At 40.1% G+C, this 26,490-nt stretch overlaps 1 protein-coding gene across 9 annotated transcripts in view; it reads right to left on the reverse strand.

Annotated features, from left to right (window-relative positions):
• Positions 1 to 572: 572 nt before the first annotated feature.
• The window catches only part of LOC137231652 (cytidine monophosphate-N-acetylneuraminic acid hydroxylase), a 262,440-nt gene continuing 236,522 nt past the window's right edge, over positions 573 to 26,490 (reverse strand). For 6 of the 9 annotated variants that reach the window (XM_067752171.1, XM_067752169.1, XM_067752168.1 and 3 more), the window contains 8 exons: positions 25,474 to 25,609; positions 17,712 to 17,852; positions 14,129 to 14,303; positions 12,434 to 12,550; positions 8,995 to 9,162; positions 7,553 to 7,668; positions 4,603 to 4,699; positions 573 to 1,877 (listed from right to left, as the gene is read on the reverse strand). In XM_067752171.1, the coding sequence (XP_067608272.1) occupies positions 4,624 to 4,699; positions 7,553 to 7,668; positions 8,995 to 9,162; positions 12,434 to 12,550; positions 14,129 to 14,303; positions 17,712 to 17,852; positions 25,474 to 25,609 (929 nt within the window). In that variant the 3' untranslated portion in view covers positions 573 to 1,877; positions 4,603 to 4,623. The remainder of the gene's footprint in view (positions 1,878 to 4,602; positions 4,700 to 7,552; positions 7,669 to 8,994; positions 9,163 to 12,433; positions 12,551 to 14,128; positions 14,304 to 17,711; positions 17,853 to 25,473; positions 25,610 to 26,490) is intronic. The other 3 variants (XM_067752174.1, XM_067752175.1, XM_067752176.1) reach the window with 3 other exon arrangements.

The raw sequence follows: 26,490 nt of genomic DNA on the forward strand, positions 1-26,490 counted from the left end.
CTGCAAGTCACCTCCCCAAGAATGGCTTTCCCAGCATCCCCTTGAACGGCTCTGAGCCAAGTTTCAAGGCATTCAGCTTGTCAGCCTTTTTTGGAATGGACAGATGCCTATTCATGGCATAAGGAAAACCAGTTCCTAATGCCAAGATTACCTCTGTGGGTTTCCTTTTTCTCCTGATTTGATAGGAGTGGAGATGGTGGAAAGTGGTTACACTCTGGGTATATTTTGAAGGTAAAGGTGACGGATCTGCTGATGCAGTGGATGTTCGAACAAGGTATAAAGAATGATTTCATAGTTTGGGGTTTAAGTCATGGAAATGAGATCTGGAATATGAGAGAGGGAAAGAGGGCAGGTGACGTGGGGTAGAAAAAGGAAGGGGGGGGTGATGTGGACACAGGTAGAAAAGAACCATTGAAGATGATTAAGGAGAGAAGTGAGGACATGTAGGGTCAATTGATTGAAGGTCTTGGTAATAACAAAGAATTGCTGGAGTCACGGTATCAGATGGCAATAACTAGGAAGACAGCAAGAGAATAAAGATGGGCTTGGTGGCGAGAAAACAAATTCGTATTTTAAAATAATCTTTTATTTGCTCATCATTACATTTTAACACATATTCTGTTGATATACATTTATTTTTTGGTGATAATTAAATAATTTATAAAATATATGCATAATGTAAATCACAAAATATATGCATAATGTGTGAAGTGGACCAGAGCCATCAAACTTCATTGGTGTTCATCTTTATGAGATGTAGATAATCAAGAGATTTAAGGAGATAAATTCCATCATTGGATTCTTGTTTCTTCAGAATTAAAGAGGTAGTATACATAATCAGAAAATCAATTTTGATGTTCAGATCAATGAGGGGTTTGTGTTACTGGAAAGAGCAATATGTAAAATAGAAATGTAGTTAACAATCACATATTCCTAGGGATAATGTGATAATCATGGGAATATCATCAGAAACTACAGACATTAGCAGAAATAAATTAGTTGCCTATTTTAACCATTGCAACAGCATTTTCAAATGTTCAGAAGAGGATTTCCTAATTTTTTTCAAGACATGGGTCTTTATTGTTCATTATTCTATCGATTTTGAAAATTATTGTCTATAAAACTCATTTTATCACTAGCTAGTGTTCGTATTTTTAGTCTAAAGATACCGCCATTTGTTAGAATTTATAATTTACATTAAATAACAGATTTTGTTACCGAATTAAAATACTTTCAGTTCCAACGAAAGTATTACATTTTAGGGTAGCCTCTGCAGCCTTGTTTTGGTAAATAGATGATTTCAACAAAGCTTTTTGAAAAATTGAAAACAGCTCATGAACACTTCTTACTCAATTAGATTCACAGACTCTGTTTGGGGAATCAATCTATTAAGGAACAAAATGTCTGTTTTTACATTCTCCTTTTTAAGTTCCATCTTAATTTTTTCTCTTCCCTATTTTCTTCTTATAGCCTCTCATTTATCTATTTCTCTTCTTTCTTCTCTTCTTCTAGCTTAACTTCTGCTCCCCCACCCCCTTCCTTTTTCTTCACTGTCTTCTAGGAAACCTTTTCTCCACCCGTTCTATTTCTTCTGTGCTTGGATTTACATCTCCTGTTATCTTTCTTTTCCACAGAGAAGTTGTTCCTATTGCGTTCATTGGTTCTTTTATAGAAAATTATGGACAGAATAAGTAAAATATTAATAATCTATGTAGTGATCCAACAAACATAAGATACGTGAACATTTCACAAATGCAACATGTAATTATCCACTGCTGATGTCAATAAGGCATGGTCTCTTTGGTATAAGCGTCTATGTTCAAGATGTAGCATCAGTAAATACTTGAATTTTTCATGTTGCTTGGTGTCCCTGTGAACTAAAGATATTACTAATGAGCAACAGTATGAAACTCATTTTAATACTTTTTCTTTTTTTATTGCATTGGGGTGAATTTTTATTTTTAGTCTTTAGTTCAGGTTATATAGTCTATGATGCTTTAAGGTAAAAGAAGATCTAAAGCTGGAATGTAAACTGGAATTGACTCTCCTCCCAACTTTTTACAGATTCACCAAATGACTGGTTATAGGTCACATGACTCTCCTGTTTATTTCATAAGGTTGTTATAGTCAACATTTATTGTTCTCTTACCATGTGCCACTCACTCTTCTAGAAGGGCCTTAAGAACACAACACAACCCTGTGAGGTAGGTACTATTATTATATTCACTTCACAGGTGAAGAACCGAGACACAGATTCCCCAAAGGTCACATAGTAGGTGACAGAACCAAGATTTTAACTCAAGAAGTCAGTTTCCAAGTCTGAAGTGTTGACCACCGTACTATTGCCTCCTTGATATTTGACCTTTTTTTCAGATCTGCTCCATCTCCAAGACCTTGGACTTGGCATTGTCTCGTTCAGCTGCCTCCTCACCTTTAATGCCTCCAGCTTTTTCGCAACTACTGCAGACGCTCAGCATCCCCATTGAGCCTCTTGACTCTCTTTATCCTCCCAGGGCCACTCATGCCTCGTTCCTGCTTTCCCTTCCTTCTCTGTCACACCAGGAGGACTTGCCATTGCTCTAATTCACCTTGTATTTTTCTACCTTTTAACTTCACCCACTCCTTCTGTCTGGAATATTCTATCATCGCTCCCTCCATTTCAGCTTATTAAAAATATTCCCCAACCTTCAAGGTGCTCTCCTAACGCCCCCTCCCTACCCCCCTGAAATACTACCTTTTCTGTAAAGTTCTTCCTGGTCATTGCAAAAAGTCAGATGTAATTTCTCTCTCCTCAGGATTCCCAACACTAAGTTGGTACAACAAATATAGTGCTTACTAAGTCTGCCTTATAATCTAGTTGTATGTGAATTCCTTTCACATCCCTTCTAGCCTATGGTAACTTAGAAGATCTAGGCTAGAGTATGGAATAAAGAATGTTACAACTGAAAAGAATATTCTATTTAGATCTTTAATTTTACTGGTAAGGACACCAAAGCTTAGTTTAAGATGTAAGTCACACTGACAGTTAAAGACGAAATTCACTTGTTCCTTCCTTCCTTAAATGCATATTATGAATAATACTGTGTGTGCACAGAGCACTGTGCTGAGTACTAGGGTTACGCAGGCAAAAGTGTCTACTTTTAAGAAATTCAGAGTCTACTGACTGGAAGAGACAATAGATTATTACAATACAACGTGATGGGATAGCTGTTTGTGGAATAAATAAATAAATGCATGAGTCAAGGAATTTACTATCTCTGTAGTGATATTATGTGATCTTTCCAATAACACATGTATGGAAACAGGTTTTGTAGTTCAGTTTATAAAATCACATCCCGAGTGGTAGGAAGGAATGTCAAGTCTGGTTTGTGTCAGACAAGCTGATCTCCATCAGTCTGAAAAAGAGAGGGGTCTATTGAAATGAGGGGTGATGTTTTCCATCTCACTCCGTTTTTAGTTTTTCTCCTTTCAGTTTTGGTTGCTGCTTTTCTTTTTTGTGTTTATTTTTTTTCCAGTGTTTTTGTTTATTTTATTGAGATATAATGGACATACAGCACTATGTAAGTTTAAGGTGTACAGCATAATGATCTGACTTACCTATATCATGAAATGATGATCACATTAAGTTTAAGGAGCATCCATCATCTCATATAGAGACACAGTTAAAGAAGTAGAAACTATGTTTTCCTTGTGATAAGAATTCTTAGGACTTACTTTCTTAACCACTTTCATATGTAACGTAGAGCAGTGTTAATTACATTTACCATGTCGTATATTAAATTCCTAGTGCTTAATTATCTTGTAACTAGAAGTTTGTACCTTTTGGACACCTTCACCCAATTCCTCTTCCCCCTACCCCCCATCTCTGGCAATCACAAATCTGATCTCTTTTTCTTTGAGTTTGTTCGTTTGTCTGAAGTATAATTGACCTACAACACTGTGTTAGTTTCTGTCACACAACACAGTGATTCGATATTTCTATACATTTCAAAATGATCACCTCCATAAGTCTAGTTATGAAATGTCACCACACAAAGATATTACATTGTTATTGTCTCTATTCCCCACATTGTACATTTCATACCTGTGACTGCACCTGCAAGTTTATTTTTAAACTGAGGTTTGTACCTCTTAACCTCCCTCACCCATTTCCTTCCTCCCTCCACCCATCTCCCCTCTGTCAACCACGTTGTTCATTCTCTATTACTGTCTGTTATGTTTGTTCGTTTGTTTTGCTTTTTAGATTCCACATATAAGTGAAATCACACAGTATTTGTCTTTGGTTGCTGCCTTCCTTCATATGTTCAGGATTTAGCTCTGAACACTCACTGACCACCTAGCATAATTTTTGTCTTGTTTATTAATCGGCTGCATGTTCACCTCAACCAGACCAAAGATTCCATAGACTTTGGGCTGGAGGCACTCACTACTCATTTTATTTACTTGTTTTTAAACGTGAATGTTCTTCCTGTAATGTTAGCTCCTCTCATTCCCCGGAAAGTCAGGTTTTCTGATAGGCACGGTGCCTGCTTAATTCAGATGCCAAAGAGAGTGTGATGGGATGGATATAAAGGTGTCTCCCAGATCTACAGGATGCTTTACCTGGGAAATCTCAGGTCCTCTCTACCCACAGTACATCAGGAAGGACTTCCAGTTGGGTGGTGTTAGGGGGAGTTTTATTTGAAAATGGTTCCAAAACCTGTAAAAGAGATAAAGCAGAAAAATATGTTTTTGAAACTTCCATGCCTATTGTTTTGCCAAGATCTGTTGGGTACCTGGTACTCAGCTCTCCCTGAGGCAGCATTTTCCTGTACTGTTTCAGATGTTAATGTAGCTTCACATTTCCAGTGTGTTGAATGCAGTCCCTTAAAACATGACAACTGTCTTATTTTTAGTTTTCTGTGATGCGCCTTGCTTTAAGGAATTCTTATATGTTAAAATATAGATTTGTATTCTGTACACAAAAGGACCTGGTATTGGTGAAGGTGCAGGTAAATGTGTCGTACGTTATTTCTGGGGAGGTGAGCTGGCTTCCTGAGAATGATTTGGCGGCGTGCAGCAAAAGTCTACACGCTGAGTGCGTGTTGTATCCAGCAGCTCCACTACTAGGAATTTATCCTAAGAAATCACCATGAAAGTGTGCAAGGCACACCTACATGTTTATTTGGCAAAACATCATTTCAAATAGTGAAAGTTAGAAACTTACAGGGTGGATCAAAGATTGTTCAGTAAACATGCAGGAACAAAAGTATGTATTATCCCAGTTTTTAAAAATTTTGATTGATTTATTTTTAAATAAATTTATTTATTTATTTATGGCCGCATTGGGTCTTCGTTGCTGCGCACGGGCTTTCTCTAGTTGTGGCGAGCGGCGGCTACTCTTCGTTGCGGTGCGCGGGCTTCTCATTGCAATTCTCTTGTTGTGGGGCACAGGCTCTAGGCACGTGGGCTTCAGTAGTTGCAGCTCGCGGGCTCAGTAGTTGTGGCTCACGGGCTCTAGAGTGCAGGCTCAGTAGTTGTGGCGCACAGGCTTAGTTGCTCCAGCGGCATGTGGGATCTTCCCGGACCAGGGATCAAACCCGGGTTCCCCTGCATTGGCAGGCAGATTCCTAACCACTGCGCCACAGGGAAGTCCAGTATTATCCCATTTTTATAAAAAAAAGTGCATGTGAAGAAAGATTAACTAGACACCAAAATGCAAATTGCTCTCTCTGGATGGTGTGATCATTTGTGGTTTTAACTGTTGTTTTTTGTTTTGTTTTTGTATTTAAATTTTTTTTTCAAATTTTCTGCAGTAGATATGTATGTTTTATGACCAGAAAAATATTTAATAAACTCATAAATCCCATTTTGAAAGCAACAAAGATAAATTGGGTTGTGACCGCTTTCCAAGATTCATTACGGGATTCTCTTACATTTATGCCCTTTGCTATCAAAACAACATAAGAAATAGGCTTCAGCACCAATATCCCAGAAGCTTCCAAGATGGAATTATTTTTTTAAGAAAAGTAACATTCGAATCTCCCCCAAAGTTGTTACATTTCCTTTTTTTCCAGAACAAGAAGACACGTATAAGTTTTGTTGAAAAGGAACAAAACTTGTAATGTTCTACCGCTGTTAAAATGTTTGGGGTTGATCTGTGTGTCCCAACACTAGGGATACCAAAGATATATTAATGAGTAAAAAATGCAAGTTACAGATGTACTAGGATTACATTAAAAAACAACAGCAACAATAACCTTCCCTCCCCAACTATCTGGGACGTTTTATTGAGAACAAATATATTTAGTTAAATGTTGATGTATTCAGAATTAGGCCTGGGATGACACACACTGTGCTGGGATCAAGTGTTGCCCTGGAGAGTGGGTAGAGGGAAAGACAGGAAACAGGTTTTCTGGGAAGTGTGGGGTAGGGTTCTTTCCTTTTATTTTATATACATCTACATTCTTTCAATATTTTAAAAATCATTTCAAAACATTCAAAAAGAAATAAATAAAAAAGGAAATTCAAGACATGCCTGTGCCTGGGAGCTCAAGGCAGAAGCTAGATAGTAGGCTTTGCTCATTTAAAATTAAATTCCTGAACTTTTCAGAGGGTCAGTGGTAATGATAAGACAGCATTCTCCCTCTTGCTGATTATTTTGCAAATACGAAAATAGAAAATGGGCCCTTCTGACACTTCAACTCAAATATTCCAACTATAGTCTTAAAGACATATACAGTTGGGTTTTGTTTTTGTTTTTGGCTGCATTGGGTCTTTGTTGCTGCACACGGGATTTCTCTAGTTGTAGCGAGCAGGGGCTACTCTTTGTTATGGTGTGCGGGCTTCTCACTGCGGTGGCTTCTCTTGTTGCAGAACAGAGGCTCTAGGCACGCAGGCTTCAGTAGTTGCAGCACATGGGCTCAGTAGTTGTGGCTCAGGGGCTCTAGAGTGCAGGCTCAGTAGTTGTGGTGCACGGGCTTAGCTGCTCCACAGCATGTGGGATCTTCCTGGACCAGGGATCAAACCCGTGTTCCCCTGCATTGGCAGGCGGATTCTTAACCACTGTGCCACCAGGGAAGTCCACATATACATTTTTGCAATGAGAAACTTACATGGTTTTGAAGTGTAAGCAGGTAGAGACTCGGAGGGCCATTCCCGTTAACCAACTAGTTCACCAAATTCATGCTCAGAGTTGGGCACAGGCAAAAATTTGTCATGGGAAATAATTGTCTTCGATGATCACATCTTTGCCACATAAAACCCCCTCCTCGTTCTTGTCTTGGCCAAACACACCCTTTCCCTCTCATAATGTCCTTCCCTTTCCTATACCATAAACCACTTTCAGAAAAGACTGAAACACATTTGCATGAATAAGGAAACAATGACTCTTTAAAATGTTATTTTCCTAACCAGATTTGCTTTTTAACACGTTAACAAAGAAATAAAGCTCTAATGGCGGAATCTCACACACCCATCAAAATCTGGGGGCACAGTCGGTCACCGACTCTGCTTATATATCCACAGCATCCTCTGCAGTGGCCTAGAGCACAACAGGCATTTTCAGACTTACAGGTGATGGTATACGTCAGGATCCCGCTGCAGCCGGGTTTGGAATCCTATATACAAGTCATCCCAGAGCAGACCATTCTTCACCACGTGTCTGATAACATCAACCCGGCTCCGAATCTGAAACAGATAAGGAACAACTAGTAGGGGTGACCCAGCCAGCACTGAGCATCAGTACTGACCCCTGTGTCCCTGAAAGAAGCAGCTGCCTATAACGGCAGGGGTCTGAGGAGTCAAGGAGAAAAGCCTACTGAAGGAGATATCACAGGCGGAGGGGGAAAGAGAGGCTCCTGAGTGCAGTAGAAAACAGGAAATGGATCAGGAGCTGGGGTTGGGGGGTGGCGCAGAGTGGCTGAGAGCACAGACAGAATCAGATTGCTGGGTTCAAATCCATGGTCTAGCTGTGTGATCCTGGCAAACATTCTGTGCCTCAGTTTCCTCATCTATAAAATGGAGATAACAGAACATTCCTCACAGGATTACTGTGAGGATTCACTGAGTCAGTGTATATAAAATACTGAAAACAAGGCCTGCCACAGAGCAAGATTACCTTAATGCGGCGGGCAAGGCCCTTACCTTTAAAGAATCCCAACTCCTGACACGGGATCTGCTGAATAGTCAAAGGTGCACAGGGTTAGGAGGCAGGCAGAGATGGTTTTGAGTCTCAGCCCAGCACTTACTAATCATGTGACCTTAACCTTGCTAAGCCTCGGTCTCCTCTGTTACTGTTGTGAGAAAAAAAGAGATAATTCATTAAAAAAAAAAAAAAAGCATGAGGTAGCATGAAGGGAAGTTATTAAGATTGGACATGGTTTCAACACTTCATAGGTACATGTTCCAGTTTACCAGGAGCCTTTTTCAGTATCTGGCATCACATTTTTTTTCCTGATAAATATCGTGCTAATGCCAGTAGAGGCAACTTTATCATAAATGACAGGCCATTAAATGACACGGAATGATCAGAAGACTGGCATTTAGGACTTATTTCTCTTTCCTGCACCATTCCTACAAAACGATTACATCCATTGTGAACTGAGATCGCAAACACAGGTCGGAAGATCTCCTGTTTTGCCAGTAGAGACTTAGAAACATGACTGCACAGTTTGTTAAGTTGAGGACTGCCCAGCTAAAGCGCAGTATCAAGATCTAGTTCCTCACAGTGGAGGGGAGATGGCCTTTCTTGACCTTTCAAACTAGAGAGGAGCACGTGGAAGAACTGGGGAGGTTTTGAGAAACGTTTAGATTGTAAAATGGGAAGGTCTTGGTGATTGATTAGATTTGGGGATGAGGGAAAAGGAAAAAGGTGAAGATTACCCCCCTGTTTCTGGCTGGGCTCACTGTGGCGGGGGGAGTTGATATTGCCAACGATCAAGACAGAAAAGGAGAAAGAGCAGTTTTAAGAGAACGATGATGTGTCGCATTTTGAACAGGTTGAAAATGAGGTACCAGGGATTTGGATATCCAGGTGATGATATCCAGCAGGTGATTAACTCTAGTGAATCTGAAGCTGGACAGAGTTGGCGGGAGCTGGGCAAGGTCTGGGCAGGACCTATGGATTTTTGGCGTCGGAGGAGCGGTGCTAGCAGATGTGTTCGGTGGGTTGAGTACAGAACCCTGGAGGAAAACAAGAGATTTAAGTGGTGGCTGGAGAAAGAGAGACCCTGAAAGAACGTAGAAGAACAGTCAAGAAGTGAAGAAAACGAGGGCTAGTGTCACTGGAGCTGAGAAAGGACTTCTAATTCAAAATGATGGGCAGATCCCATACCTAACCCGCCTTCTGCCCACTTCTAGATGCAACTGAAGTGTTGACAAAGCAAGCGTACAGGTATGAACTGTCACAGTGAAGAAGAAATGAGGTGAGTCGTTGACAGCAGGAGATTCCAATTAACTAATGTGACTCTGGAAAGCAGGAGGGTGAGTGGCATCTAAAGACGAAGGCAGAGGCTGCAGAATCCCAGAGAGTATGTGGAGGGACATTCGGATTCAGAAGGAGAAGAGGTACGTACCATGGATGACAGCAGGGACACAGAGCACAAAAGTATGTACACAAAACAGTCAACCCCTTCCTTACGCCTACGCATGGCTCCTGGGCCAAATACATTCAGACAGTTCTCTGAATAAATGGAATCCATTTTGCAGGAAGAATGAGGGCGGGAGTGTATATGTGATGCCCCAGAGCAACGACCTCCACATTTCGGTATTTAGGGGTCCCTCAGCCTAACAGCTGGCTCCTCACCTTCATAACTTAAACGGGTGCCCCCCTGTCCAAATACAACCTAGGTCTTAGTTGATAGCTTACAGTCCCTTTTTAAAAAATTGAATTAACTTTCCACATTTATAAATCTGGGTATTTTACATGAAAATCCAGATTTCCAGTTTCTGGAAAACTCGGAAGATCAGCTGGAGCTCAGTAGGGGCTCCTCCCTTCCCTGCTTTCCACTTGATACAGTCCCCACCCAGCTCCCCCTATTTACAAGATCTGCCTCAGGTCCGCCTGTGAGCACTGAAGCGTGTAACCCCTGCCTTCAAGTAAAGCCTGCTGCTTGAAAAGGTCTTTTTTTTTTTTTTTTTTTTTTTTTGGTAAATATAGATTAATCCCTAAATTCTTAAAAGTCACCTACAATGGAAGAAAGGTCAGCCTGGGGTAAGCAACACTGCATGCAACTACAGTAGAAGCCAAAAGAGCAATGCCTTCAGGTAACCATGGCAAGTGACTGCCACCCAGCATAATGGGTTCAGGCAAGCTATCGTGCGAGATCAGACAGGAAAGTACTTGAAGTTTAGCTCCCGTGTAACATTTCTTCGGCAGATACTTACGCCAAAAGTCCCACAAAGGAGGAAAGCAAAGAAGGTGAAGACATGGGTGGGGTCTGGGAGTGGGTAAGGGATGTCACAGGGTGACAGATTGGCAGCAGACCTAGAGAGGGGCCCATCCAGATTGGAGCAGGAGGATGGACAGCTACAGGAGCCATGCATCTAGGCAAGATGGAGGGCTTCCCTGGTGGCGCAGTGGTTGAGAGTCCGCCTGCCGATGCAGGGGACACGGGTTCGTGCCCCGGTCCGGGAGGATCCCATGTGCCGCGGAGCGGCTGGGCCCGTGAGCCATGGCCGCTGGGCTTGCGCGTCCGGAGCCTGTGCTCCGCAACGGGAGAGGCCACAGCAGTGAGAGGCCCGCGTACCGCAAAAAAAAAAAAAAAAAAAAAAAAGATGGAGAGTTGGTGTGATAGAAAATATACTTATGAGTTTAAAAGGCAATGAAATGGCCCCCGCCCTCAAAAAAAAGGCAATATGAGAAGGCTCCAGGTGGCAAGAGAAGGAGCTCTTCCAAGTATAGGCATATCCGCTATATATGAACCTCAACATACAGAAATCTCACTAAAATCCTGGGAGACAAAAGCACTGAGAGTCGAAATAGGGACCACCACGTACACAGGGGGCATGACGGTTTACCCCGTGGTGTATTAAATCTGCAAGAGAGCTGTTGCCTGCTTTTTCCAACAGATGCATTATGAAAAGCTGTGGAAAAGTGACTTTTTTTCAATGAAATATTTTTAATGAACTTGTGATTTTTAAAATTCCAAAGAAAAATCTCCCTTATGGCAACAGATACCTTAATTTATAAGTTTTGTAAATCAGAGTTAAGAAGCAAGACAGTGGCTAAATACACAGACTGCGGAGCTAGACTACTTGTGGTCAAAGCCCTGCACCACGCATTCACTAGCTGTACGACCTTGGGCAGGTTATGCAACCCCTCGGCATGGCATCTTCCTCATCCATAAATGGGGAGTATAGTAATATGGCTTCATGGGGCGGTTGTATTAAATGACCTAAGATATATGAAGCTGTGTTATGTATGTGTTTCATAAATAAAGCAATAAATTTAGCAGATTCATTTTGCTTAAAATGGGTGTTTCTTATGTAGGGTTTTCCTATATGTGAAAACCCAGTTTTTTAAAACCCATAAAGCAGGCAGTGGATTACTGGTTTTACTAAAGTTTCACCATAAGATTCTCTTCAACAGCAAGTACTAAACATAAAAATACAAGTCAAATTACTAAAATGTCGTGTAAGAATACATCTATTTTATAAAGGTACATTTAAACTTCTATAATTAAGGCGTTACACATTTATGTGTCATGTGTAGTACACTTAAGGGCAGACTATACACCCTCCTAATTTATTTAGTGATTTTTGCATTTATATAGAATTTAAAATTACAACGTATGCTCACATATTTTATGTCATTTGACTATAATAAAAAAAAAACTGATAAGGTGGGAAGAAGCCCAATGCAAGGAAAAAAAAAACAAACCACCAAGGCTCGGACAGGGACTCAAAGCCTCATAATCAATAGTCCTCATCGGCAGGGATGGGGTACCCATCCCAGTCCTGACGTTGTGTCCAAAGCCCCGGCTCTTAACACCATGCCTGCCGTGGGTTAGGGATCTGTTAAAAATTGGAGCTCAACAAAATATGTGTAGGTTTATGCTGACTTCACTTTCTTTAGAGAGCCACCCATTGGGTTTGTTTGGGGAAGGAGACACCACTGGAGAGAAGGCAAGGAAGGCAGAGATCAGTGCTTGCAGGTCTGGTAACAGTGCAGGCGGGTCAGCTGTTTGGAAGGAAGCAGGTAGAAAAGCCAATCTTTGCAAATAACTCAAAAAGAAACAAGTATGGAGTTTAGTTAATAATAATGTTTCAGTATCCACGTGTTAGTTGTGACAAATGTAGCACAGTAAAGTAAGATGTTAACAATACTCTCTGTACTATCCTTGCAACTTTTCTGTAAATCTAAGGGTTATTCCAAACTAAAAAGGTTATTTAGGAAGGAAGGAAAGATGGAAGGAAGGAAGGAAGGAGCACTTCCACTGGTGTTCCTGCTTACTTCCTCATACGGATGTTCCCGGCTTGGTCTTTCTTTTGGAAAGGATAAATCTAGAAAGTCAACCAAATAGTCATATCCTCCAGGAAAAGGGCTGAAGTCCTCATCTGTCTCAATCATCTGTGCAAATGACAACATGGTAAAGGGAAGAAGCATATCAATCTGGTGGTCAAGGTCCTTAAAAAATTTTGGAACGTACAAGACCCAAATGCTCTTAAATGATAGCAATGAAGTGGAGTTAATATAAAAAGAATCTCTGCTCTCTGCTCTCTTCTATTCCCCCCTCCTCGACCCCCCCTTCAATCCCTCTCTCCCTCTCTCTTCTTTCCTGAACTGAATTCTAATCCTACTCTTCTACACTAGCAAAACTGCTTCACATCACTAGCTTCAATCAAATTTACAGAGAAGGATATCATTATCTTAAGCACTATTAGTAATGAGATATCAAATACCACTGTATGTTTGCAGGCTAAAAAATAAATAAAATGTGGAATTTTTCTCACCATCACATAGCAGCTAAACATAAAGAGTGTCACTGAAAATTCCAAATGTTTTCTCTTTTTCATACTCATTGCTCAACTGAAGATATAATGTAGACCAATGTTTCCCAGGTCTTTGGGTTTCAAAGATAATTTTCTAAAAAATATTTGGTAGCTAATGTAGGCATCAACATTTCATTTTGCTAAGTGAGGACTTAAAAAAAATTCTTACATCTACTATCCTTTTATTTCATTAAAGGAAGACTACTTTCATGCCTCAAAAATAGAAAGGACCTAATCTTGGAATAATGACAATTCATCCCAAGAAAAGAGAGTTGACATCCTTGCAACCACACTCACATGCATACTCATACTTGTTTCATTACTGACCATCAAAAACTTTGTCATAGACTGGCTCTGACCCCCAGGTAGGTTTTTAGGACTCACTGATTTTGAGAATGCTAAGTGTTGCCTGGTACCCGGTATTAATGTTCTGGGGTTGAAAGGTAAACTTGAGAACAGCCCTCACCCCGAGGGTAACCAGTCTTTTGTTTCTAAGGGTATGAATGCTGTCCATTTCCTGATGCTTTCCTTAAACTTTGCTCCCCATGCACAAATTCAGGCACTATATGTAAGAGGGATAAAATATACATATAAGTATTGCAGGGATTTCCAGCCCATTTCAGGCCTCCTCTTTCTCTTTCACCCCCTGCCTGTTGGTACTTATTTTGTTTTTGGATACCTCTCAGTTTCGGAGACCAGCTTATAACGTGAACCACTTGGGCTTGTGAGCTCTGTGCGTACATGTTGGGGCTAATTTAAGTTCTAAGCTGACCTCATGGTTTGTGCAATTCATTCCTTACCACAGCTGCAGATAAGAATTACCTGCTTCTCTGCTGCTACACGACACCACCTCTCCAGTGGAGCCCACTTGCCTGTTCCACAGTTTAAGTACCTGTTTCTGCTACAAACACAACACAACAAAACACCCACAAAACAAAAACTAACACATGGTGATGGGAGGAAAAAGTGCTCCGAGAGAGAAACTGAGCTGGACCTCAGAACGTTCCCTACATTTTCAACAAGGGATTGTTTTAGCACATTGTCCGATCTATTTTCTGTGAAGCAGATGGTAGGGCTTAATAAATGTTTTTTGAGAAACAAACTGGAATACTTCATAATACAAGACAGCAAAGACAAATAATACTTCATAGCATACCCTGACCACCAGGTTATAATCCTTAAATCCAGCCCAAGTGAAGTATTCTTTTATCCAGCATGAGTGACGAAATATTTCATCTCCTACAGCAGCATTCAAGATTCTCAAATATGGTCCAAAGTCCCAGGAATCCTTGTAAATTTTAGTCCCCTCTGGAGGCTCTATGATGCCTTTCCTTAAAGACACAAACGTGAGAGAACAAGGAAAGAAGAAAGCAACAAATAAGGAAGGCAGAAATTAGCACTTCAATTTCAACAGTCAACCAGACAAGCAGCTTTCAGACTGTTCAGATGATACCAAGGCGTCTCACAGAAGTGCCTCGGGGAACACTGAGGGGTAGGGCCCCACCCCAGTCTAAACCAGAACAGCTCCTGTTAATTGTTTAGTGTGATCACTCTCCAAGTCAAAATACATTTAAAGATAAACGTCCATGTCGGGGAAACAAAAATTGGAAAACCACTGATGCAGACCCTTTTGGCTCAAATAACTAAATTATGGAAATGTTGAATATAAGTGGCCGTATTGATTTTGTGGAAGTCTGCTCACTCCTGCCCTGCCCCTCACCTCCACTAGAATATAAGTTTGGTGAGAGTAGCAACCATGAGTGGCACACAGAAGGGGCCCCATAAATATTTGTTGAACATAGGAATGACTTTAGCCTATCTTTGAGATATACGTAGAATTCTGTGTCTCTAATATATGGTCCTCTCACTATACTAATCAAACCACAGCTCTCAGACACATGGGCAGTTCTGTATGTAAGCCCAGTCAGCAATATGGACGAGAGAGTTCTCTGACATTCCTAGAGCTGTCCATCCAGTGTGAAGATGGATCATTGCATGGAACATGGAATATTGAATCCTGGCAATAGAATAGGATGTGATCTGGATAAGGGAAAGATGAGGAGGGAAATGGGCACCTGGCTAGTAGCGATTTGGTAACTATGTCCCACTTATCAAAACAACACTTTTAGTCCATTATTTGCCCAAAGCTAGAGAGGCACTGGTTTCGATAATAAATTACTTATCAAAACCTAAAGTTTCTAACTTCTAAATGAATGTCAAATCTGCTTCTCCAACTCCTCCCCCCCATCTCAGTTTACAGCCTCACTAATCTCTTCCTGGATAAAGCCTCAGTCTTCCAGCTGGCCTCCCTGACTCTAGTCCTTCCCCCCCTGTGGCCTCTTCCCCAGGACATGGTCTTCCAAAAAGTAAAATAGTTTTTCTAAAACACAGCGAAGTAATGTTCCTTCTTTGCTCTATAACTTTCTCAAGCTCTCCTTACTCATAGGCAAGTTCCGTGGACTGTCTCACAAGTCCTTTCCGACCCTGGCCCGACAGGGCATTCCCGTCTCATCCTTTTCCTCCACCTTCACTTCCCAACCCTACAGTCAGGTGGATGGTTGGATTCATGAGGGAAGGACCCCTTTCTTCACAGCTGTTTCCTTGTATCTAGTATGATGCCAGGTATACAGAAGGAGCTCAATAAATCACTTCCGAATGAATGGCATAGGTCTATTCACTTAAAGTATCTGCACTCACCAAACTCACGACACTATTTACACCTCCCTTCTCCAGCACGTGTCAGTCCCTCTGAGCGTAATCTCCATCTGTCTCTCTTAATTATAACCTACCTCCTGATCTCTAAGACATAGCTCAAATGCCTAAGACTTCAGACTGAGCTTTCCTTGACCACATTTCCTGTTCTCTCCTGGCCCCTCTTCCCCTCACAAGGCAGAGTTAAGCACTTAGCCTCCCTGTGTCCTTACACTCTGTCTTACTACTGAGAATCCAACAATATCGACTCTCTTGTTACCCAGAATGCTTTGGTGTGACACAATGATACAAATGCAGATTCCCAGGCTTTGCCTCAGATCTACTGAATCAGAATCTCAGGGGGTCGAGCCCAGGGCGCTGCATTTATCCAAGTGCTTCAAGTTATTCTGATGTTCGTTCAAGTTTGAGGATTATTACCATAGGATACATCTGGGGAACTGGAGAGAGATGATGGAGAATTCTGCCAGTGCCGAATGCCAGACCCTTGAATGTCCTGCTAAAACCTGAAACAATTAAAAACTTCTCTCACCCTTGACCTGGAGAATACAAACTGCTTTTACCCTAGAGGTACTGGGGAGATCCTAAGGAATTTTAAGCAGGGAAAGGAACAGGAAGAATTTTGCATTTAAAAAAGGTTTCTTCCACAACAATGCAGAGCGGAGGCTTTCCTTGCTTATGATCCCAGTAAGAATTACATTTTACTTGAGGGCCCTGGGGGTCCAATACCAAGCGTACCTGTGAAACAAAGTCTCCTGAAATAATACTACTCCTTGTTATATGTACTCGGGCAATGTACTCAGGTCTATTCTATTTTATTCTATTTCATTTTTTAAAATGCTGGTCATGATCAATGCCATTGAGTTTTACAACCCACCAGTGGATTGTGGCCAGCAGACTGAAAAAGGCTGGCATGGAGGATAGATCAGAGGAGAGCAGGGTGGAGGCACAGAGCCAAGTCAAGGGCCACTGCTTGAATCTAGGTGAAAAAAAATTGTGAGAGGCCGAATTAAGGTCACGACGGAAGAGGCTGGAGACGAGCGGTGGATTTGTGAGGGATTTACGAAGAATTGACCAGATTCGGTAACTAGCTCGATATGGGAAGTTAGCAAAAGGGCATAATCAGCTGGCTGCGCCACTCCACCAACTCTGCAGAGGTAAGGCCAGGAGAGGGGTGTGCTGTTGGCAACTGTGTGCCCAGCTCTCCAACACGTTCAGTCCACTTCTAAATAAGGGTGAGGAACTAACAGTTCCATTTGGCTCAAGACAAGTATATGTAAAGATATAGGTCTGTGACATCAATAGTAACTTTTCCTGAATTGCACTCCCAGTGCACTGTTACTTGTTCAAAGGTACTGTCTGTGGAATTGGCAGCTGGGTAGTTTATACTGATATGAAAACTACTTCTCATGCTTATTGCTTGTTACTTCAGACAACTTATTTTTGAGCTGCATCAATTGTCCTTCATAGAAAAAACTTCCTCACTCTTTGTTTTCAAGTAAGGCTCTGAGACGAGGAAAACATTTGAGTAATTATTACATAGGATGAGAAAATTATTATATAGGACTGAGAAAAAACTCAGCCTTTTTTCCCCTAGATTTGAAAGATACTTATTTAATAGTTTATGTTCTTTAAACAGTAAGACTTCCATTTTAAAGAGTGATGTGTGGATCTTAATGCATGACAAGCTGAGGATGCTACTCAATAAAAACTTAATATTCTGACAAATAGGGACCTACCAAGAGACCACAGGTACGTCCTTTATTTTCTCATAAAATTGAAAAAATCCCTGAATCATTTTTTTCTCTATAAGTGTTTAAGCCGGGCTTCCCTGGTGGCCTGCCAATGCAGGGGACACGGGTTCGTGCCCCGGTCCGGGAAGATCCCACATGCCGAGAAGTGGCTGGGCCTGTGAGCCATGGCCGCTGAGCCTGCACGTCCAGAGCCTGTGCTCCACAACGGGAGAGGCCACAACAGTGAGAGGCCCATGTATCGCAAAAAAAAAAAAAAAAGAAGTATTTAAGCCAAACCTGTCTGTTGGATCCTTTAGCATCCTTCCCAGATCAAGAGTGGCTCCAGGTCGTGGGGTCCATGTTAACACATCAGAATTTTTCTTGATAAGGTTGTTGAGTTCATTTGGGTCATTTTTGATGTTTGTTTCTTTAATATACCTGAGAAATAAGAAAATTCCCATGTAAGAAAGTTTATTCTCAGATGAAATTTTGATTAGAACAATGACAGAATTTTTGTTTGTTTGTTTCCTCTGCATTCCTACTTCCCAATCCCCCTGCAGTTATCCCAGGAAAAATAAAGACTATATTTGGGCTAATGTCCCTAATTAGGAAACAGCTATTATTTATACTTTGTTTTTTAGTATAATCACATAGTGATTGGAATTGAAGTTAGATGTAGCAAGACTACTATAAAGAGGTAGGGATAACACAATCTTGTATTTAATTTTTTTCCAGTTTTTTAAAATTGAAGTATAGTTATTTACAGTAGTGTGTTAGTTTCAGTTTATAGCATAGTGATTCATTTTCTTATATTTAATATTAATGAAATATATAGATGATTAAATATTACTTGGCAGGTACATACTAAGCGTTTAACATGAACGAATTGATTTTATCTTCACAACCCACTGAGATACCTGCCATTATTACTCTTGTTTTATAGAGAAAGAGACTAAGGATCAGAGGGCTTAGGTGACCTGCCCCAGGTCAGCAGTGTCCACCCAGCTCTCCACCGCCAAAGCAGGGCCCCTCCTTCCCAGGAGGCCACGAGGAGGAGCGTCTCCCCAACTTTGGGAGTAAAGTCTGATAAGTCTTTCCAACCCCTTCCATTATGTGAGGTTACATTTAAAAAGACAGGTGTCTAGGAACCAGGAAGTGGGCCCTCACTAGATATCAAATCTGCCAGCACCTTCATCTTGGACTTTCCAGTCTCCAGAAGTTTGAAAACTAAATTTGTTGTTTATAAACCCCCTCCCCCCAGAAAGGCTTTCCATTCAAAACCACTGAAATCCACCTGTTACAAAAGAACACACACATCCTCAGTCATAGTCCCTCCTGAGATCTAGTTTCTAATTGTGCTATTATTGATCAGCGCTGGGTATCTCCCAAATTTAATTCCAAGCCACAATCTTTCTGGAAAAGCTGTAAATCATCAATTTTAATGTCATATGGGCAGGTAATTGTGGTGATGCTGGAGCAGAAAAAGAGAGATCCAGGATTTGTCACTGTGTTTCATCAGACATGGGTTACATAGACAGACATTTCTGTTAAAGGGAATTTTACTTTCTTGAGCTACAACTGGGTTACCTAGACTGGATAGATATTTTCAGTCAGATAGACAAACACAAAACATATGTAAGCATTTGTATTTCTATAGCACCAAGGTATTTTCTCAATCCCCACTGTCATCCCCACTGACTTACATTATGATCTTGCAGACATGAGTAAAGATATGTCTCCACCCAAAGATGTCTAACTTGTCCCTTCCTACACATGGGAATGTCCTCCCACTGGCGCAGTCCTCAATTTGAAGCAGTGTCACCTCTTTGTCTCATCATCTTACTACCTCTAGTCTCAAAATGGTTCACCAACTGATCTCCCCGCCTCCGAACCGGGATGCTATCAGATTACTCTTCCTAAAACATAATGCGTGGCGTTCACAAAAGTCTTTAACTTCTTGATGCTTCTTTGTCTGCCTCTCTAAAATAATCATAAAGTTAATACCCAGACATTGCCCTCTGAGGGGTATTGTGCGTACAGAGGGTAACATCTGCCAACTACTAATACACAGAATTGTGACTTACGACTACTTTAAATGGCAGCATCACATTAAGTGGTCAAGTGTCCTTAAGTAAGAAACCATCATATCCAGTTCGTCTCCAAGTTCTTGCAATTCAACCTCCTTTATATTTCTAGAATCTGAATTCTCAATCCCCACTGTCATTCATCAGTCCTTCTGAGATTATTGCAATGATTTTCAAACTGTACTCCAGGATCGACATTCCTGTCTCCCTTCCCACCATGCAGACATACAACCTAACCTCTCCAGTGCACATCTGATCATGTCTCTGTTCCTTGTTAGACTCCTTTACCAGGTTCCTCATTCTTAAGGATAAAATCCAAGCCATGTGGAGTGACACACAGCGGTGTTCACTGTCTGGTTCCCACTGCCCCCCGCCCCAATACACCCACCTCAGTCCCCTACACTGAACTGCAACCTCTCATCTCAGCATCTTTCCATCTTTGCTGGTGGGTGTCTACTCATACTTCAAAATTTTGCTTCATAGTCTCATCCAGTAGTCATTTTCTGACTCCCATCTGTATCCCATTGCCTCCAGAACATACATGTACCATAACATTTATCATTCTGTGTTACTATTGTTTTTCTCTTCCAACGCTGAAGACAGTCATTTCATCTCTAGTTCTCCAGCACCTAGCACATGCTGCTCAAAAAATGAATGAATGAATGATGAACAGCACTGATCGAAATAAATTATATTTTAACTTTAGGCCAATCTTTCTGGAAATATTTGGAAGATGAGAGACAGCTAAGTAATAGCAACAAGAAGGTAATAAAGAAGGAAACATATCAGCAAAAGGACACATTAAGTGACTAGACACATATAGATATGTCATCAGAGGACAGAGAAGAACTTCACAGTGAAAAGAGTCAGGTTTTAATGATGAGTCACATGAAGCCCAGAGAAGTCAAAAATATTGGTCCTAATAAGTGGTAGTAGGAAAGACCCTAAATTCCATGTACACTATTTCCCCTACTGTACACTGCTCCCTCAACGGATGAGAAATTATGGCCAGTACTTACAGGATTTTGTCATAAAAACTTATCTCAAGGACTGATAAGTCTATCAGTTTCTTTACTATCCAACAAATTTACAGGTAAGTGTACCCTCAGAGTAGAAAGACACATGCATTCCGTCTGCATGTGGGCAGTCCCTGACCTTTGTTCACAAAATGTTCCAGGCACTGATCATAAAGTGATCAGCAATGAAGCAGACGGTACTGGTACTTGCTCATAAAAACACCATAAATGTTAGGGGCTGAGTCACTTCGTGATCAAACAGATGCTCTATACAATTGACAGAATCTTATAAAAGCAAAATTAAAACATCTAAAAGACTTTAACATTTAAAATAATAAAACTATGCTTCAAATACGACCAAATGGATTAATTGTATATTTTGGTTTTTTCAAGGGGCTGTGTATTATATAAGATGTGCATATATATTTGTTGTATCACAAATATGACCTAAATAAATACGTAGCTTTAATTAACATGACTGAGGTGTTAAGAATAACTGTTAGCTTTTTTGTTGTTGTTTTTAAGATTTACTTAGATCCAATTTTTGGATTTTTTTTGGTGAACAGCTCTATGAATTTTAACACATGTACAGATTTGTGCTACTACTAAAATCAGGATACAGAGCACTTCTCTCTGCTCTATATTCTGTTCTCTCAAAACTCCCCCATGTTGGCCCTTTTTAGTCAAACCCTCCCTTCCCTTCAGCCTAACCTCTGGCAACCACTGAACTTTTTCTCCATCCCAATAGTTTTGCCTTTCTCAGAATGTCATATAAGTGGAATCACAATATATAATCTTTTGAGACCGACTTCTTTCACTTAGCACGATACCTTTGAGATTCAACCAGGTTGTGTGTATATCAGTAGTTATTTATTTTCTATTGTATTCCATGGTGTGGATATACCACAGTTTGTCCATTCACCTGCTGAAGGACATTTGAGTTGATTTGGTAATTATGACTAGAACTACTATTAATATTTGTGTATAGTTTTGTGTGAATAAAAGTTTAGTTTCTCTAGGGTAAATAGCCATGAATGGAATTTCTGGGTCGTATGACAAATGTGTATTTAAAGCAACAGCCGTACTGCTTTCCAGATAGCTGTATCATTTCGAATTCTCAACAGCAATGTCTGAGAGGTCCTATTGCTCTGTATCTTTGCCATAACTGTATAGTGTTAACCTTTCAAAATTTTATTAACTTTAATTCTTATTTCATTGTGGCTTTAATCTGCATTCTCTAATGACTAGTGATATGGGCACGTCATTTCTTATGCTCATTTGCATCAATATATCTTCTTTGGTGGAGTATCTGTTCAAAATGTTTTGCCCATTTATTATTGAGTTCTTTGTTTCCTTACACTGATTTTTGAAAGTTCATTATATATTCTAGATACAAATTGTTAATCAGATATATGATTTGCGAATTTTTCTCATGGTCTGTAGTTTATCATTTTATTCACTTAGCAGTGTCTTTCACAGAGCAAAAATTTTAATTTTGATAAAGCCCAATTTATTAAAATTTTCGCTTATGGATTGTGCTTTTGGTGTCCTATCTAAGGAGTCTTTGCTTAACCCAAGGTCATGAAGATTTTCTCCTATATTTTCCTCTAAAAATTTCATAGTTTTACATTTACATTTCGATCTATGACCCATTTTGACTTATTTTTTGGTATATAGTGCAGGGCCTACTATATTGAGGTTCATTTTTTGCATATGAATGTCCAATTAATTGCTCAACATTCAATAACATTTATTGAAAAGACTGTCTGTTCTCCACTGAATTGTTTTTGTACCTTTGTCAAAAATCAAATGGCTATATTTGGGTGGCTCTGTTTTTGGACTCTAGTCCATTAATCTATGTGTTTATTTCTTCATCAATATCATGCTCTCTTGATTACTGGAGCTTTATAGCAAGTCTTACAATTGGGTAGTGTGGTCCCTCCAGAAGTTTCCCTCTAGTGTCATTTCCCTTTTATCTAAATATCTTTCTTTAGCATTTCTTTTAAAGTAGGTCTTCTTATAATGAACTGCCTTAGTTTTCCTTCATCTAGGAATGTTTTTATTTTACCCTCGTTCCTGAAGGATATTTTCACTGGATATAGAGTCTATGTTGACCGTTCTTTTCTTTAAGCAATTTAAAAATACTATCTTACTACCTTCTAGTCTCCATGGTTTATGACTAGAAATCCATACTTGAATTTCTCCATATGTACAATGCATTCTTTCCTCTGCTTGTATTTCTGTTTTTCCACAGATACAGACCATCTCTCTACCTCTCTAATACACCTGAGTCTGGGGTACAATTCCACTTTTAACCTCTCAGGCAGAGAACCCTTTGTGGGTCCAATGCAAAAAATTATTTCCTTCTCACATTTTAGGTAATAGATTAAGTCACTTTAAATGTCCATTATCTTGCCTGGTTCCTCTTCTCTAGCTAAACCTTAGACCGTAAGATCATCTCAAAGGATGCTTAACTTATCTGCATTCAGACTACATGCTTTGACATGGAACATTTAACATGAAGCCAATTTAGGAAATTCTCTGAGTTTTTGTAAAAATTCACGTTCAATAATACTTCCTCACCGGCCTGACTTTAATACTCTCCACAGTGTCATGTGGCAAATATTGCTCTCGATTTTGTACTTTTTACCTGAGTGGCCCATAACTAAGAAAATGAAAGTGATAGAACAACCCACTGTTTTCACCTTCTCAAACAGACTCTCCTGGATTTATCTTAGACATGCTTTCTCTTTATATCTTTTCACAGATGCTCACCACTGTCCAAAGCAGTGTGGTATGCAAAATACCACCACAGTCTAATCCCTTAGTTCTTGGGTATTTCCACGTAGTATGATGTGAGAGCTGGAAATGGCAGCAGCATCTCTTCTCTGCTCCTTTTTCCACTGCTCTAAGGACAGACTGATGTTCAGCCAGAAGGCATAACAGTTGCTAAAATACTGAAATAGTTCTATGCCAGTTGGTTCAAAGCTGCTTCCCTGAGTGCCCTCTTTGCTGTCCCAGGCACCTGACCCTCCCCTGGGGCCTCCTAGCTCTCTCTCAATTCAGTCAACTAAAGGATTAAAGTTTGAGAGAGCAGAGCCTCCAGGACCTGATCCAGCACTACCTGTTATCTGTTCTGATTGCTTGGTGTCTATGCCGTACTGGTTCTTAACTACACTGAATCTTAGTGCATTTAAGTGAAACCTTTGTGCCATGTCTACATTGGCAGGCACTGAGAAGTTTATTCTTGTCGCATTAACTGATTGTCATTTCACTCTAGATCAAGATTGAGTGTGAGACACACCTATTCACTGATAACTAGAAAACTGAAGGGTTTGTGGGAAATTGAAGGGAAGTTTTCCAGGGCCATCAACTTCTAGTAATATTGGAGTAGCTCATTCCCCTGGTTCTGTATCATTGTCACTTGACACAGACAACCCTTCCCTGGTTCACTAAGTCCTTCATTTGCTGTCTACCTCCATTAATTTCACTGTACCTACTCCATCTTCCATCCTTCATAGTTAAGTGAGCATAAACATTCTTAAGTCAGGAATATTTTACTTGAAATAATCCAATAAAACAACATCAATGAATCAGACATATAAAGTAATGAAAGGAGATATCACTACCACTATTTGCAGATGATTTAAAGAGAATCAGCTGAAAACTATCCAAACAATTAAAACAACTACTACTTAGGAAATATAATTATAGAAAAGACTGCATTTGCAATAGCAACCAAAAGAAAAAGTGAAAATACTAGGAATAAACATAACCAGAAGTGTGTGAGTCTTACATAAAGAAAACTTTAACATGCCGCTGAATGACACAAAAGAAAACCTATACAAATGAAAAGACATGCCTTGTTTTTGGACTAAATAACAAAATGATATTATTTATACTAAACTAATTTATATAATTAACGTGATTGCAATATAAATAATAAGTGTTCTCATTGTTCGGCCCTAGCAGGTCTACTCAAAATCTCAAAAGGACACTAACAATCTTGCAAATGTTTAGTTTGGCTTTAGTAATTCATAGGAAATTTTGGATCACAGGGTCCATGTTTTGAGAGAAAAGGAAAAGCACTTCCCCAGCTCAGGCACCTGACAGTAGCAGAGTCCCAAGAGGGACAATCCAATCTAAAAACAGTAGTTAAGCTGAACTAAAAAAACAATGTTTCTTAAATTTGAAGTTTCTCCTGTTTGAGAAACATTTTATTATTAAAAGTTAACTGCTAAATCTTTAATGATGACTTGGTATCAAAGTGACCAAAAAAGAACCGTAAGTGTGAATATCCACATTTATGAAATCTTGTGTAATACCCAGTATTAAGATTGTCATTCATTTGACCATTAAAGTGAAAATTCAACATTTAAACATTCTCAAAGAAAACTCATTGACCTCCAAAACTACACTTGAAAAACAAGATCTAAAAGTTATGTTGCTGCAAGAGAAGTCCTTTTAGATACTCAAAAATGAGAAAATAACTTGATGATGATACAGTCTCTATTCTGAGAGGTAGTGTGGTATAGAGAAAATAGCTTTAGAGCTAGGCACACCAGGATGCACTTCTCACCTCCAGTGTTTCCAGCGGGGTGACTTCAAGCAAGTCCCTTAGCCTCTGAGTTTCAGATTCCCTAACTTAAAGAGGTATAATAACACCTACCTTACAGTGTCATTGGAAGACTAAATGATTAAAAGCCCCAGTTCAATTCCTAGTGTACACTGAATACATATCAGTTGCCTTCATTCCTTCCAGGATCCTTTTGGACAAAATCTATCTGAATTAACTCTAGCTGTCAAGCATGGCTCTCTGTTCCCAGGCAGCTTGTTAAATAAGCTCCAGACTCCTACTAATTACTTTTTCTCATTTCATGTTGTATTCATAGCTAAATCATTCATCCCAGCATACATTAACTCGTGTGTAAATATGTTATGCAAAATATCCAGCCATACTTGTCTGATGGGTGAGATTCCACGAAGTACCCAGCAAAAGGGCAATAAATTCGGGGTTGTAGGTCCTTCACCAGCCGAGCCTTGTAGTTCAGGAGTTTCTTCCTTTCTGTTTTAATGAATTGGGCTTTCCATTCCTCTGGAATAACAGGGTTTGGATTAGAATTTCCTCTGTTCAGAAATCACAGAAAAACAAGAGTTCTAGTAGATTAGAAGGCTTTCAGGAGATAAAAATTGACAGCTAACGAATGCAGACAGAGAGCAAAGCTCCTTGTCATTAGTGGCTTTATTTTGCAAATTTCAGTTGGTTACTAGGAAAATGTTTCCAAACCAGCCAGAGACACTGAACCCTCTCCTTGTTAATGGCAATTCATTTGGACCCTAGCTGAGTAAACAGGGTGGCATGTGTAGTTGTATCTTGCATGCATGCACATTTTAAGGACACTGTAATTCTTGTAATGCTTAACTCTCTACTAACATGGAAATGGCTTTGCTATCTTCATGGATTATAAAAGCAAAGCATGTTCATTACACCCAGGTGATGCACAGTGGTCAAGGGTGTGGATGTCGGAGTCAGTTAAGACTTAGGATCAAAATGCAGCTCCACCACTTAAACTCTTTAAGTCTGTTTTCTCCTCTGTAAAATAGAATCATGTTGCCTACCTCACAGGTTGTTCATTTGTTCGTTTGCTCGTTCACTCATTTGATTGATATTTATTGAGCACCTACTATGTGCCAGACGTAGTTCTAGGAACTGACAATACAGTGGTGAACAAGATAAAGCAGGTCCCTGCTCTTAAGGAGCATTCATTCTAGTGAAAGAAGCAAATAAGGAATAAGGAAATAAGTTCATTTCAAAGAGTGATGAGCTAGGAAGAAAGTAAAACAGGGCCATGGGATGGAGAGTGGCTGGGGTGATGAGGTGTGGGGTGGAGGGGCATATTAGGGCAGTTAGTGAAGATGACATTGGAATCATAGAACACAGACAGAGACATAGAAGTTGTCGACCACGTGGAGGTC

Source organism: Pseudorca crassidens, chromosome 10 (genome assembly GCF_039906515.1).
Source record: "Pseudorca crassidens isolate mPseCra1 chromosome 10, mPseCra1.hap1, whole genome shotgun sequence".
NCBI classification, from domain to species: Eukaryota; Metazoa; Chordata; class Mammalia; order Artiodactyla; family Delphinidae; genus Pseudorca; species Pseudorca crassidens.